The 15782-nt window shown below is 35.4% G+C and overlaps 1 protein-coding gene across 1 annotated transcript in view; it reads left to right on the forward strand.

Annotated features, from left to right (window-relative positions):
• The window catches only part of CFAP54 (cilia and flagella associated protein 54), a 128231-nt gene that overhangs the window by 28154 nt on the left and 84295 nt on the right, over positions 1-15782 (forward strand). Inside the window, exons 7-18 of the mRNA XM_036401171.1 lie at positions 754-859; positions 4347-4493; positions 6531-6702; positions 8752-8810; positions 10132-10275; positions 10704-10817; positions 10915-11013; positions 11541-11739; positions 12430-12504; positions 13390-13502; positions 13617-13788; positions 14435-14520. Coding sequence (XP_036257064.1) covers positions 754-859; positions 4347-4493; positions 6531-6702; positions 8752-8810; positions 10132-10275; positions 10704-10817; positions 10915-11013; positions 11541-11739; positions 12430-12504; positions 13390-13502; positions 13617-13788; positions 14435-14520 — 1486 coding nt within the window. The remainder of the gene's footprint in view (positions 1-753; positions 860-4346; positions 4494-6530; positions 6703-8751; positions 8811-10131; positions 10276-10703; positions 10818-10914; positions 11014-11540; positions 11740-12429; positions 12505-13389; positions 13503-13616; positions 13789-14434; positions 14521-15782) is intronic.

Below are 15782 nucleotides of genomic sequence, written 5' to 3' on the forward strand. Positions count from 1 at the left end.
AAAGACATCCTTGATGACAACTGTGGCTAGAATAATAGATGGAGGCAAGAGAAGAGCATCACAATTATTGCCATAAAATCCTCTCTGTTTTAGAAAGTGTGTCATTTGTTCTCTCTGAAACCTACTCCTTACGATTGAAAATTCCTGAACATTTCTTCTTTCATGACTCATGGTGTAGCTCTGTGTAGCATGAGCTCTATATACCATAGCTCTATATATTCTATAGCTTTATGGTTTATTCCATGGCTGTCAGTTCGCAAGGTTGCAGCTACCTGAGCATACATTGTTATTTTGGAATTTTTTTCCTGCTCATAACATTTGTAGTTTCCAGTCCAATAATTACTGCAAACTGTAATTCATTGAGTCTAAGCTATCAAATTATTTCTTCCAAGAGAACTTCTCAAATACTAGCTGAAAGGTGGGACAGATTTTCTGCTTGCGACTGTGCTTGAACAACACAACGGGATTATTACTAGGACATTTTAGTAAGAATTTACGTGGGAGAAAATTCATCCTATTTAAAATGCATGATAAAAACTGGTGACAGAAATGAAACCCAGAAATGTCCTTGTCTGCCTGTTAAATTTGGTTTTAATGATCACTTGTTTTGAAATATGTAGAAGTTCAAATAGATTTGGAAGAAAGGAGTTTTCAAAATTTGAAGCTTTCTGGATTTGTTTACTTGTTATGACAGGTTTCCTGCCAGTTTAATCTGAGACCTTTTCTCCTATATCTTTTTTTTTTTTTTTTTAGAGCAAATACTTTGTTTAACATTTGGATCAAATATAAGCCACGGCTACCAGAGTGGTATTACAATGAAAGACTTGTGAAAGTTGGTGATACCCTTGCTCAGATCAAAGTAAGTAATTTGAAATCAGAAAAGGTTCAATCATAGCCTTTGTTTCATTATCTTTCTATGCTACTTGAATTTTTAATCATATTTTACTGAAAGCTATTTAGAAAGTAGCAAAAACTTTTACAAAATAATTACAGTGACAGTTGGTTGTTTGTATTTCTTGCTTTTTATTGTAAAACTGCCCTGATTTTTAATATATTTTCTATATCTGTATTTTCTATGCCTTTTCAAATGCCCCAAAATCTTTCTTTTTTTGTTTGATGTTTCAGCATGGTAGCGTACAATATCTGACTGTACCTTTAATGCTGTTAAAGTACAAATTGACAGTGACAGAGCAGTTCCACTGACTCAGCTCAATGTTCAGTTAACCAAACATGAATAAAAAGAATTGTCAGGAGAGGAACAGAGAACAAGAACCAGAGTGCAATTACACATTGTACAACTGTATGTATCAGTGATGTTGTATCTTGAATTATGTGTGTATTTCTGGTCTCCTCAAAAAGGGTAGATCACAACTAAAAGGGATTCAGGAGCTAGATTGTTTGAGACAGAGTATTTGAGAGGTTTCACCATACGATACCTCTATTTACGCTTTTACTGAGTCATATGTTACTGACTACTGTTGGAGATGGGATGCCAGGCTAGTAAGTGTTGATATGACTCAATATAGGATATTTTTATATACTATTTGTCCTTTGTGTTTCCTGTGGAAAAAGTCCAAGGGTGAGCCATTTACAAGCTCAGTGGTATTTGTGTCAGAAGGTCACGCCATAAAATCTGGGGCTTTCAAGGGTAGTTACTAAACAACACTCAGAAGCAGCTCAGAGATGTATAGTTAGAAAGCCAGTTCTGTACCTTCTACTTAATTTTTTAACATAGTGGGAGTAAAAAAAAAATAAAAAAGAAGAGGGCATAACTGGAAATGTATCAAGGTGGTTTGAGGGGCCATCTTTTTGAGGCACATATCCAGTGAAACTGTTCTTTCACTCTTCTGTCCTTTGCTTATGGAATGCAGCAAGGAGAGATGCTCTTTGTGCTGTTAGTGGAGAGTGTTTATTTGAGGCTCCCTGGTGAGCTTTTCCACAGGCCACGGCAAAGGCAGGAGTATCATGCAGATGTTATGAAGTCTTCTATATCCTTCATTGCATGTGCTTTGAAGAATTCCACAAAAGTGGCCTGCTCCTGAGTAAGAAACAGCCAGCTGAAGCTGAGTTTCAGCAGCACTCACTGGGAGGCAGAAGAAGGAGTATAGAAGAGTTCATAACTGCAAAGCCATTACAATTAAAGGTGCAGGGTCATGGTGTAGGTTTAGACATAAAGAAATTCTTAAGGAAGCTTGAACAGCAGCCATTGTTAATAGCATTGCCTAGACAATCCTGTTCATGTTTTCTTCATGTTTGTATATTCCTGAGGTTCTCATAGGTTTTGGGCCCTAGGAATTGCTTGAAACATTACATGAAGCTTTTAGTGCTTGGGAACTGTTGCTCTCACAGAGTACTCAGTAGGGTATTTCAAAAGTATCAAATGCTGCTCTCTGTACTCTGCATTGCCTTCCCAAAGCAGCACTCCAATATAGTTTGTTCTTATATTCAAGGTGCTTAATGACCTGACCATAGATTGCCTGAAAATAATCCATGTTTCTGCGTAAAGACTTCTGCTTGCGACTTCAATCTTCTAGAGTAATGTGAAATTTTCTAGAGTGAAGTTACTGATGTTGTTGAAGTTATTTTGCTGGCCAGTTAATACTTTCAACTATTTTTGGAACTCACACTTTTAAGTGCATTTCTTTAATGTAATTTTAGAATGAAAACGTAGTTTTCATTTGATTTTTTTTCCCTGAAAAGAAGTAAATAGAAACAACAGGGGATGGATGTTGCAAATTTCAAATGCATTACAGGAAGGATGAATGTGGTATAAAACCAAGGTCTTTGATAGGTGGGGTAAAGCCTATTTCATAAGCACCCCTCTTGAGTCCTAGTTGAAGGCTGGTGTTGAATATTTTAAATTTTAACCTGCACATGATATAATACTTAATGATGTGTAGTCCTTAGAAAATAATTATTGCATATGAATAGTCAGTGGGTAGGCACCCACTTAGCTTTCTGTCCTCCTGCTGTATTTTTCTAATGCCTTTAGATTCCTTCCTATAATACATCTGCTATGTGTTTTTTGGACACACCTAAATTCATTAAGTCATAGATCTGGAAGTTATTTAGTCTAGGAGTCATCATGTGATCGGTACTGACTCATTTTTTTCCCTGCCTCCCATTCTGCCTGTATCTACCTGCTGTCTTTGGTCATACGCACGTATTTTAAACTGGTTAAGGGAGAATTTACTTTTTTGTTGTGTGTCAATAACTATCTTAATGGTATTCTGATCCATGGCTTTGGATTCTAAGTGTTATTATCACAGCCTGAATGCACGTATTAGATTACACAAGTGACTGACTGCCCGTAGCAGTCCCCGGAAAGTCAAAGTTTCTATGAATGGCTGCTGCTTTCACACAGCAAATAGGGCAATATGGCCATGTGAGTTGGACTCCTCAGATGATTAAAAATTTAAGGTGTTACTGTGGTGGAAGGAATTTATATTGAAAAAGGAAGGGTATGCAAGGAAATAAGAAATTTGTGTGATTAAATATTAAAGGATCATTTTTACCAGCAGTTAGTTATTTTTTCCTCAATAATTTATTTAGTGTGAACACTGGACTTAGTGAAATTGGTAGAGACACCTGAATGTAATCTTGCTGAAGGAAGTGGTGGTGATGATTCAGTGAGTGTCACTTCCAGATCTGAGTCAGTGCTGAACCATAGAGTCAGCATGATTTTAGAGTGGTTCGACATGCTGCTGGGGAGCTCTGTTTGGAATGAGACATAAAGCTCAACATCCTCTTTGCTAACAGTTCTTAAAGACCCAGTGCCAATTTCTGGTCTAATTATGCTGATTTCTTGGCCATATGTAAATTCCAGTTTTCACTTGTTTCAATCTTTTAAAATTCATCTTACTCTTTCTATTTGTTTTATTTAAAGAAAAAAAAAAGGCTTAGACAACATGGAAACAAGGAAGAGAAAAGTGATTATATCTATATATTGCTTATAAAGTTCTACATTATGAAATGCTTTTTCCCTGAAGTGTGGTATCATTGTCATTACTGTTGTAAAACTGTAGAGTATTCCAGCAACTCTTTAAGTTTATTACATTAGCCCAGGACCCTGCTTTATAATTGTTCTCTGATATGTCGTATTTATGATTAGAGTAAACAAAACTCACCAAAACTTGCGAAGCACAAGCCATTCTTTTAAGTATTTCAACCTTTCATATGTTGAGTGTTCACGCTACATGCTGGATATTTGTATGAAACTGTAGTGCTTTACTTCCTGTTGCTCTTTCACATTGGTACTTTTTTCATAAGGATAATAAAAACCCCACATGTTTTATAGAAATAGAAATGCAATACACAAACTATAAAAAATATATTATTTTTTTCAGGAATATAAGCTGGCACTTCATCAGTGTTATGAAAGATACCTTCAGCAGTTTGTTTCTGTAAACCTTGATGATGTCATGGATGATGTGCAGTGCTTTAAATCTGCCTTTTTTCCAAATGGCGTCAGAGACAAAAATGCAGCACTTATGGTAGGTTGTGGTTTTTAAAATTTTTCTGGTCAAAGACAGTCACAGATTCAAAGTAAGGAGCCCATTTTATGTTCCACAAATGTACTTCATATTAATTATATATAAACATTAACTAATCTTTAATAGTTTGTTGATATGAATTGCATTGAGATTTAATGATCATATGTATGATATAAACATCTGGAGTTGGTGTAGATTTTTAGGAGGATATAAGTGCTTAATGCTTTTGTGGCAGAAGCCAACCATCATCAACTTAGTGTTAAAACAGAAGTTTTCTCTGAAGGTGTTGTTCTGTACCTGCTTACAGCAGTTTTTGCTCTGAAGTAGTTGCTGTTATCCACTGCCAGAATCAGGATGTGGGCAAAATTTGAAAAATGTCCTGCAATTTTGGAAATTTCTGTATTGTATGATCTAAGAACCAGCAGGATGCAAGACAATTAAAACATTCTCCTGTATTTTGTACCATGAGTGTGCAAAATACTACTTGTAGTAAGAGGTCATGGCACTTGGAACAGCAGTGTTATGTTTTTATAGCTTATTTGCTCACTGTGAACAAAAAGGGCAGAATGCTGAATAATTTCCAAGTGCTTTAAGCTCTAGGAAGCTGAGTGACCTTAAGAATGTGTTGGAATCCTTTTGTGTTAATTGTTTATCAGGGTAGGGACTTGTGGTATACCTTTTGTAATTTGGGGGAGAAAGTGTTTCAGTGGATATAGGGGGAATGCTAAAAACATGTTTATTTTACTTTAAGCAGTTCTTTGCTGAGAAGCTCTACTTTTGTACATAGTGGGTATTTTTGAATTAACTAATGCAAGTTACTCTGTGATCAAGAACAATGAACAGAAATGGTTGGCAGCTCCTGTGTATTGAGCTAATCAAATTCATATCCTTGAGTCAGAGTGTAAATAGGTGTTTAGTGACGAGAAGAAAGCAGACAGTTTGCTTAAAAGCTAGAAGCAGATATCATGATAGAAGAGATCCTTTGTATTGTTATTTTTCTTTTTAAAATGTGGTTCAGCTTCCTAGAAAGAATATGATCAAAGACTATGTTAATACATTTTTAAAAATGTTTTGTAAATAAATTTGAAGTTCCAGAGATGCTCTCCTCTGTTTTCTGTATGTCTGCCTAGACTTTGAACCAGTCCTACTGGTAAATGTTATGGCAACTCTATACTAAAATGCCTGTTCTGTAACTTAGCCTTTGCAGACTGAGATATCCTTAAATTTTCAGATATGAAATTTGGTTTGGCAGTTATCCCTACAATTGGAAGTGGAAAATGATAATGTGTCAAATTATTACATCCTAAGGCTTTAAATGTAATTTTTTTGCCATGTTCTTGCAGCTAGCTTTTTTTTTTTTTTTTTAATATAACACTAAGAAATGGCATTTCAGGGCTAGAAACTTCCAGCTTCAGTGAATCAACTGCAACAAAATAATATAATTTCAAATGGTACCAGGTTAGGAGGCTTTTGAGAGAATAATAGGTACTGACTGGTCATGTCTCACTTAGCCCATTTTTTCACGTTGTTTGTTCAGCTGGTGCTGGAGTCCAGGCACCAGTGAGGTCACATTATTTTAGGTAATACAAGGAAGAGAAGGAAAAATCCATCTGTGAAAGAGAAAAGTAACAGATGAGAGTGAGAAATAAGATAGTGGTGATATAGATAGAGAGGTGTAGAAAAGGTAAAACTTGCCTTAGTTTATGGAAGACTTCTACAGAGAAGCCAAGAGTCAAAGCCAGATTCTTTGAGTAGCAATTTAATGCCTCATTCTCCCTACACCCCTTCCAGCACTCCTAGTGCACTAGGTGCATTTTCATCCTGTGATACAGTGGAAACTGACTCAGATTCATGGTACAGCAACTCTGAAGGTTTAGCACTTTCTCCATATTCTAATGCTCAGTTCAAGGTCATGCTGATTTTTTTTTTTGCTGTTATGCGTAGTCTTTTCTTACTCATCATTTTGTTGTACTTTGCTGCTGTGAACCGACATATGCTTATATTAATTAACTTTATATATATTTCTATGTGTTTTAGTTCCATGTTTTGCAAGCAAGAAATGTTTGCATTTATCAGATGGTTTGCAGCAGAGACAGAAATCTTCAGAATGGAGAGTCCCTGCAGACTTGTCTCAATGCCTTGACCTCATTACGACTCACTATGCAAGTGGCTCTGCCTCAGGAGGATTTGTGTTGGCTTATCTACAATGGTACCTCAGGCTTTCCATTTACATTTCTTTGCTAAGCAAAGCTGTGAAGGGAAAATTTTATACTCTTTAAGGTCAACTGAAGGGTCATGAATAAATCCCTAGTTAGTCTTCAATCACAGTAGGGTTTTTTTGGGTAATTTTTTGTTTTTCTAATATAAGGGATTTTAAAATTAATATTTCCACAGTGTACATTTTCAGGTGGACTGCTGTAAAAGCATCAACTTTTTCGTCAGAATTGTGCTTAAGAGTACAAATAAAATCAAAAGTAAGGACATTTTTGGAGTCCATCCTGATTAGCAAAAAATGCTCAAGATTTCTCTATCAATAAAATGTCTGTTTTGATGGGTTCATTTTGTCTTGTTTCTTTTGGTTTCTGGTTGGTTTTTTGTTGGTTTTGGTTTTGAGGTTTTTCTGCTTGTTTGTTATTGGGTTTTGTTGTTTTTTTTTTTTTGAAAAGGGGATTGCAGATCTAAGTAGAAAATTATTGTCTGCCATTACATCTTTGTATTTCTGAAAGTACTTTGAAAGGAAGAGTTGATAATAAAACCATTCTAAAATACCATATGGCACTTAAGGATTTTGATGTATGTATAAGATTTCAGGGTGCTGCTTGTAAATGCTTGTATTAGGGAAAAATTGCGAAAATAACGGAACTTTGCAAACTAGATACACAGAGAATGATTTATCAAGATTTTACTTTCAGGAACAACAACAGTCTATTTTTGCTTTGAAAGGCAATGTTATTTAATCAAAAATAAACAGACTAGTATGAATTTCACAGAATCACAGCATATTCTGAATCAGAAGGGCTATATGAGGATCATCAAGTCCAGCTCTTGAGTGAATGGCCCATACAGGCACTGAACTCACAACCTTGGCATTGTTAACACTGTGCTCTGACCAACTGACCTGCTATGGTCAATTGTTGCAATATAAATTGTGAAGATAATATGTTCTTTAATTTTGAAAAATGCACTTTCTCTGAGCTGTGATTGGTCAAAATTCTTATCCTTTTGTTTGACTGGGACTGCTGTTGCCCTCAGTCCCTACTTTTGAGGTGTGTGTTTTGATTGCATGTTTCTATGGGAGAAGAACTGATATTAAAATATACTCCCCTACCGTTCTTACATCCCAGTGCCTGTGTGTGGTACAGGTCTCTGTACCAATCCTAGCCAATAATCTGCTCTAATTAGAAGGAGGCACTAACTCAGATTTTCCCTAGTTCCTGAGCATTTTTCTGCAATTTCAGATAATAGATTTTGTGCCTCATTACACATTTGACTGATAAAAGAAATCTTCCTAATACTTGCTCCATTTGAGCTTATGGAGATAATAACACCCTTCTAGCTATGACAGTTGACATTGTGATGCCTCCTGCTGCCACAGGTGTCCCTTTCTGAACATTCATACAAACAGAAGAATAGGCTTTTTTTTTTGTCTCCCAGAATTGCAGTGTCTTTTATACTTCTAAGACTGATTTTTGAAAATTTTATGATGTTGCTTGAGTCAAGTACATTTTTGACAGGTTTTTATTTCTAAGTCATTTTGATGCTCTTGGAAACTCTACTTGCTTTTAATTGTCTTCATGTCACTTGTCATACTTAATGTAATATTGGTGGTGTCTGCCAGGACAGATGGACTAAAGGAGTCATGGAAGGTGAGGTCTGTGAGGAGAGGTAGTATTCTGTTTTAAAGAGCTTGGCATTTGGAGATGAAAGTAAGATTTGTCTCTCTAGCAGTTACTGAGTAAAAAATGGATTAGGTAAATTTTTAAGATTTCATTCTCATGAACTCTCATGATTACACTGCTTCACTGTGTAGGTATTTTTGAAACTAATGTTGCAGAAGAATTGAATGGTTTCATCTTCTCTAAATTAGAAGTACAGAAAAATCATTAGTTTTTCATTCATTTAAAGAAAAATCATTAAATTGTTCTTCTCTGGAAGTAACAACCTAGATAATAAGAAAAAGATTGAGTTGCTTAGCATAACAAATTTCATGTGGAATTATAGAACTTACCTGTTTGTTTATTTGAATTTATTTTTGCAGGTACTATCCATATTTACACCATATGCAGACATTTGATGGTGATGGGTCATTCTGCTAAGGTACAGCAAAATAAATAGAAAGCGTTTTAAAGTTTGCAGAAGTTTAGAAAACGCACCTGTGTTTTGCATAACAATGTACCTTGACTTTTTAATTTCACTAGCATTGCCAATAGCAGTACATTTGTCGCAAGGAAATAAGATGTCTGTGTTTCAAAGTGGTTGATTTCTTAACTCTCATGCCTTCCTGAGTCTGCTCCTTCTTCAGCTGTGCAGTGGGGCCCAGCGTAATGTCCTGCTGGACATTGAGATGCCATTTGTTAGTTTGTTTCAGAGGATTCCAAGTGCTTTCTTTTGGACATCTATATATGTTCAAGAATTGGTCTTTTGCTTCTTAAAATGTGGAAATGTGCTGACACCTGGTGGCTTTTAGTTGTGAATACTTGATAAAAATAACCTGACCTTTCCCCCACATCTTTTTTTTTCTCAATGTAGTTTTTGTTTGTCTTAGCTTTACTCTTTTCTCCTAAAACTTGAGCAGAATTTGAATCAGCCTTAATACACTAGATTTTCTTATGTGTTGTTTTATTAATCTTTCAATGAGCAAGAAAGATGTTTTGTCTTTGAGCATCTATTAAAAACAGAAGTGATTTAGCACCTCCTTTAGCATACTCAGGTTTCGGCTACAGAAAACAGAGGAATTGATTGTGGGTGTTTCTGATTTTTGAAATTCAGACTGAAAGAAAATTTGTATATTGGCTTAATTTAAGACAAAGGTTGTGCACATTTTATGTACTTCAGGGAAAAGCTGACCCAAAGAAGATGGTAAGAGGAAGATACAGATACTCTTCATTCAATCGAGAAGGACTAATGATTAAAATTAGACTATTGCAATGACTATGTTGCCCTGCAAGTTAGGAACCAAGAATTCTATGGGTATAAATTAATCTAATCACAGTTTTTTCACTGCAAAAGACAGACTCCGTTGCATCCCAGATAAGCTTGCTGATCCTGTTGAAAAATAGTCACTAGAACTGCCAGAAAAGGGAGGGCTAACTCTCAAGATAAGAGCAGATGAGAGACAAGGGGGGGGATCCTTGTCTGGTGGCAAGACTATAGTGAACTGGAGTGGGTAAGGTAGTTTGGAGGCTAAAACAGTGCTTTACGACAGTTTAAGATGAAAAGATCCAATAAATTGCAGGGGAATGTTTTTTAGTCAATAAAATATGTTAAAAATTAATACAATTTCTAGTGATTCCCCCCCCCCCCTTTCAGTTTGTCCTACCAGGTGAGGATAAGTCTTTGTATCTGTCCTTTAGTAATAGAAAGTATATTTATGTGGGTTAAAATGCATTCATTTTGAAATTAGATCTCTTCAATACAGGTCCTGGAATACTTACTGTGGGCCAGTATATGTATGGAATCATCCATTCCACTCTTATCTGTGCATTATTTGACGTGGAGAGCCACCTTATATACGGCAGTTTCTCAGTGTTATTTTGATTGTCAAGCCGGCATTCATGGAGAGGTATCCTGATTTACCTTATGAGCATTTCAGATGCAATCAAATGGGAAATATTTATTTAAATATTTCTACTTATTATCAGATCATATGTTTTTAGAGTTCTGTCCATATTCCAAAATTTTACTGCAAATTGGAGATGAGTTTCCCCATATAAATGCATAATCAACTCAAATGCAATAGCACTTTCTGTATACTCACAGTTACAAACTTCTAGCATTAAACACTGGCCAGGTCCCAGTATATGTACAGGCTCCATGTATATGTACAAAAGGTATTTTGCAAAGGTTTTGTTTTCCTTTTCAGTTGTTCAGGACCTGACTTTCATTGCAGCTCTTTGCAGTTGCATAAATTCAGAAATGATATTATTCTAAAATTAGATATCAACATACATGAACACAGAGTGTATATATATATTTAAATTCTTTGGACAGATATTTGCTCGCCGTGGTTTGATTAAGATTGATGAACTGAAGCAATTAGAAGATATCAGTTCTTCTCTGGAACATACAGAGACAGAAAAGATTTTTAGAGAGGCCACTCTAAAGGTACCGTCCTGCAAGTCATTATGAAAAGGTAGAGTAGTTATGATCTCTATGAACAGAACATGTAACAGATGATGACTTACTTTTTTCTTTGTGTCAGATGTCAGTAATGATTTTCAAGAGAGCAGTATATGAATCCAGAAAAAAGTCGAACGGCTTTCGACGGGAGTCAAGAGTTAACCCGAGAAAAGCAGTAAACGTAAGTCTGACATTTCATATAATCCTTCTCTTCCTTTACTCTTGTCATGTGATGAAACCATGATATAATTCTTCTAAATACACATGGTGCTATACACAAGCAGAAAGTCTTATATTTTCCATTTCATGAGTAACAGAATTTATTAATAAAACTCAGAACAAGCTTGGAAGTAGGGAAGATGTACTAATTATTACTTTAGAAAATTATCAGGAGAGATCTGCATGGATCTAAGCTACATAGCCTTAATACGCTCCCTCATAATTTCTATTGTACTATTTTTGAAGTAAAATACCTTGCAGCAGTGTGTTTGGTTGCTGTGAAATGATTAGTCTACCTAAGTGCTGTACCTGCTTAGCATGAGGCTTTGCAATGCCTTTGAAGGATGACATTAAAAACAGCAATATATTTTACAGTATGTAATTTTCTATTTTGAACATGCACTGATGGAGAAATGTTTTCAAAAAAATCTTGCTTTATTGCAAGTAGGTTTAGATACCATAAGGTTTAAATTACCTTTTCTTACTTAGGTGTCATGGCCTCGCACCACTACCGAGCGGCTGCTGGTGGCAATGTTTGATGGTGCTGCAGCTCAGTTCCTTGCCATCCTGGAAGCATTGTCTGATCCTAACAGGAATCTATTGCCCCCTCATCCTCCTGTTCCTGATGAAGTGCAAATTCCTGAGGTCACTTCTGAGCTTTTTTCTGCAGGCCTAGAAATCCTCTCAGGTAACAGCTTAAAGAAGCAAAAACAGTTGTTGAGGAGCCTGGACCTCCATTTTATTTTGGTATTTTTCTATTTTGAAAAAAAACCAGAATGTGCCTGAAAGTATGTATTTGATTTATAGCAGTAGCACCTGTAAGAGTAGGTAGTTTTTCTTATCTTCACATAATAGAAAATAAATATCTGGGTTGATCTCCATGGTCTATTATAACTAGTAAAAATCTGCAGCAGTTTATGCATTTATTTTCTAAGTAAACTGGAGTTCACTTTATAGCGGCCTTTACAGGCTTTACTGTGTCATATATTTATGGCTAAAACAGTGTTGTTAACAGAACAGTGCTTTCACTGCTGAGCGCTTCCTGCACAGCCTGAGAGCAGCTGGATGGGGGTCGGGCAGCCAGGCAGGGTCAAAATACCAAGGTGTTTGATGTAGTCTATTAATTTAAAAAGTTCCATTCAAAGTTAGGTGTAAAAACTTGAGAAAAACACTGGACTTGATGGTTCCTTCCACACTTCTGTTTGCTGGGCTCTGAGCTACATATAGTCCTGGGTATAGAGGTGTTTTGTCAGTAAAAGGAAATATCGAGACTAAGTACACTTCAGAATGATACTTTTCTTGGTATGATTACTGGCTAATTAGAACATAACAAGTCTAATAGATTATAAATTGACTTAATAAGTTGTCTGTGTTGAAGGTGGAGAGAGCAGTGGCACCAATCACTTTGGTATAATTAATCCATCATCTAGTCTTCTGCAGTTGATGCTAGCAGGTAAGCTAGATTGGAATTTCAAAGGAATTTTTAACCCAATGATATAAATACTACGTGGGCAGAATTAATTTTCATGTTAGTAACATTTCTATACATAAAGAGTCTGCAAAATGGTGTCCTCTTGGAGTGGTTCTGTGCAGGGCCAGGAGCTGGATTTTGGTGATCAAGCTTGTAGTTCCCTTCCAACTCATGACAGTGACAGTGGCATATTGTTATGACTACAGAACACTGCTGAATATATTAGCTAAAACACTTGCTGAGAGTTCCAAGGACCAGGAAGTCTAGTTTCTGCCTTACTGGTCTGAATAAACTTGAAAAGTGAGAAAATAGGCTCCCTGTGTGTATATGAACATTTTCTGATGCAGTAATGAGAAACTGTCTTGAAAGAAACTGTATGTGTTTCTATGCAAATTTTAAACCAAATTTTGGATAATAAGAGTCTTTACAGGGTGATAAGCTCTTCCTGCAACAGCAAGGGTTAGATCCTTGGTGTTCTCTACACAGGTATGTTAATATCAATAATTGTAGAGCCTCTTTTGAATGTAACAGGACACTGTGATATGGTTAAGTGGCAATGGTGGTATTTGTTAAAAGTTTGGATTTGATGATCTTGGAAGTTTTTTCAAACCTTTATGATTCTGTGGTTGCACATCCATCATTAAAGCAGCCTGTAAGCATAGACATTACTGTGAAAAGATAAAGCTATTGATTCTTGTAAAGTTACTAAAACATCCTTCGAGACTATGCTGACTATTCAAAAATGTGTGAAGGTTTATCTTTATATTTATCAATACCCAAATAATGAAAATAATTGAAATTAAACTTTTAATGAACTTCTGAATACATATACATAAAATAGAGAAAATATTTTTGTCATCACTGCAGGAGAAGAAGGAGTGTCTGGAGATGCTGCTGTGAAATTTGTAAAATTAGCTTTCAGCTATGAAGAGTGGAATGTGTTTTATTCTGCGTTTGAATTTGTTGATAATTTTCTCCAGGTAATCTGAATGTGATTGCGATGTTATTTATTTAGTCTTTTCCTATGAGGGTAAGGAATATTCAAAATACATATTTTAAAGACCAATTTCTATGTTTTTTTTAATCTCAATTAGGCTCAAGATGACCCAACATGGAAGAAAGCTGAACTAGAACTCAAACTTCTTACACTCATGCAACCTATAGTACTCCCAGGAAGATTTGAACGTAGTTTTTCTATTACTGATGGCGGTAAGAGCAAAGAAGGCAGCACACGTCGGGGTTCTGAAAAGACACAGACAATTAGAAGTGAGTGTTGTTCAGTTATAGTTGTGTTTGAATTTCAAATATTTTTGCAGCAAGAAGTTTTGTAAATTATTTATAAAGCTATGTAATATGGTTCATGCAGTAGTCTATGACAAAAAGTAGTAATTGAGAAAATGCCTCCTATTTTTTCCAGTTCTTATTTGTCAAAATATGACTTTATACTATTTCCCTTTAGTGGGAAATGCATGATATATGTTAAACATGTGCAAAGTTATAAGCAAAGATGCAAAATGATTGAATGTTTTCAGACAAGTTTTCAGGGGAAAAGTGAAAAAGGTCTTTGAGCATTTTTTTATGCAAAATTTTGCAATTTATGCAAAATTTCTTTACATAGAAGCAAGAAAAACTTGTTAGAGCAATTGCAGTTTAATTCTATGAAAATCAAAAACCTGAATATGTCTCAAAACTTTCTGTTTCCTAGAAATGGAAATGCTCATTTTTCACAGAAGTGAATAAACTTGGAATTATCTGTCCCCCCTCTGAATTTACTGTTTCTTAGACCATATTATCTGCTAGCTTATATTAGGAAATCAATTGACTGAAATACTTTCAAACTTAGGCTTTAAATTAGATGTAATGTCTTGCCTTTCCTTTTCCCGCCCTTTTTTTTAATAAATGCTGAATGTAGAGGAATCCTTAAAGCCTGGAGATCCTTTTCGTGATCTTATGATTTTGGCAACAACAACGTTTTCCTATGTCTCCACATTTGAGCAGGTAATAACAGGATTTGTGACATTTCTGCTCAGTGTATCACTTAATCTGTGATGAATGCCTATAATTAAAGGTCAAAGGAATCAGTTGCATGACTAACAAAATTCATGAATATAAAAAGTAAAAAAATGTACTTATGAATGTTATCAGTTTGTGATTTTAAAAACAGGTTTCATTTTTTAAAAATCCTTTGTAATTGGTTACTTTAAAATAGCTTATTAGATATTAAATCTATTTGGAAGACCATAGGGCTCATTCCATGTTTCAGCTGATCAAACAGAGATCAAATTTATGTATGTTAGATTTAGGTGGGCAAATATGCTCAGCTGTGGAAAAACTTCTGCAATATTTATAGAAACAGGGGCAGCTCCCCTAAGGAATGATAATGCCTTTTTAACAGCTCTGTCTTCAATTTAAGGTAAATTCGCACTGCAAAAAACTGAAACAAGCAGCAGCAACAACGAAACCAATGAGAGCAGGACTCTGTGCTGAAGTCTCCACTGTAGAAATAATCCCATTATGTATCTGATTATTTATTCCCTGAGTAACCACTTTTACTTGCTCAAACTGAGATTTCCCCTTAATCTTCTACTGAGAAGGGAAGAAATTATAGTGCAATGTCACCACTACTAGCACTTACATTAAAATAGTTTCTGATCCAAAAGGCTAATTACAATTTTTTCTTAGAAAAAACCTGTTCTGATAACATAGCATATATCTTAACTGCAAAATTTATTTTAGATATAATTTGAATATTGCCACAATTTGAATGTAACTGGAGCACACACATTTTTAGCTTTGGTGTAGTATATTTAGTGAAAGTATCTTGCCTGTGAGGTACCCCACAGATACCTTTAGATAGCATGATTTGTCAGTTTTTAATGTGACCTCTGTATGGAAGTAGTCACCTGGATTTAAACTCTACTGGTTCTTCTGCCCTTTCCTGCAAATCTTCTTGATCTGTCCAGAGAAGAAAAACAAATTCACCCCTGATTAACAGAGCATTCACTGGTGGTGAAGTTAATGATATATAGCTGAGGCAATCTAGCAGCTTGCTGCCACCCAACCAGTAGCAAAAATAATTTTGATTTATATTTTTTCCATTTTTTTCTCCTCCCAGTTTCATTATCAATACCCCATAAATCTAATGCTCAAACATATATGGGAAGATAGTAGTGTGGATATATCAGGTTTTACTGCACCTGAAATACTAGTTCAACTCTGCTGTAACTGGTGATAAAGTTGTGTACTGATCCTTACTGTTC

This window comes from Molothrus ater, chromosome 5, assembly GCF_012460135.2.
Source record: "Molothrus ater isolate BHLD 08-10-18 breed brown headed cowbird chromosome 5, BPBGC_Mater_1.1, whole genome shotgun sequence".
In the NCBI taxonomy this organism is placed as follows: Eukaryota; Metazoa; Chordata; class Aves; order Passeriformes; family Icteridae; genus Molothrus; species Molothrus ater.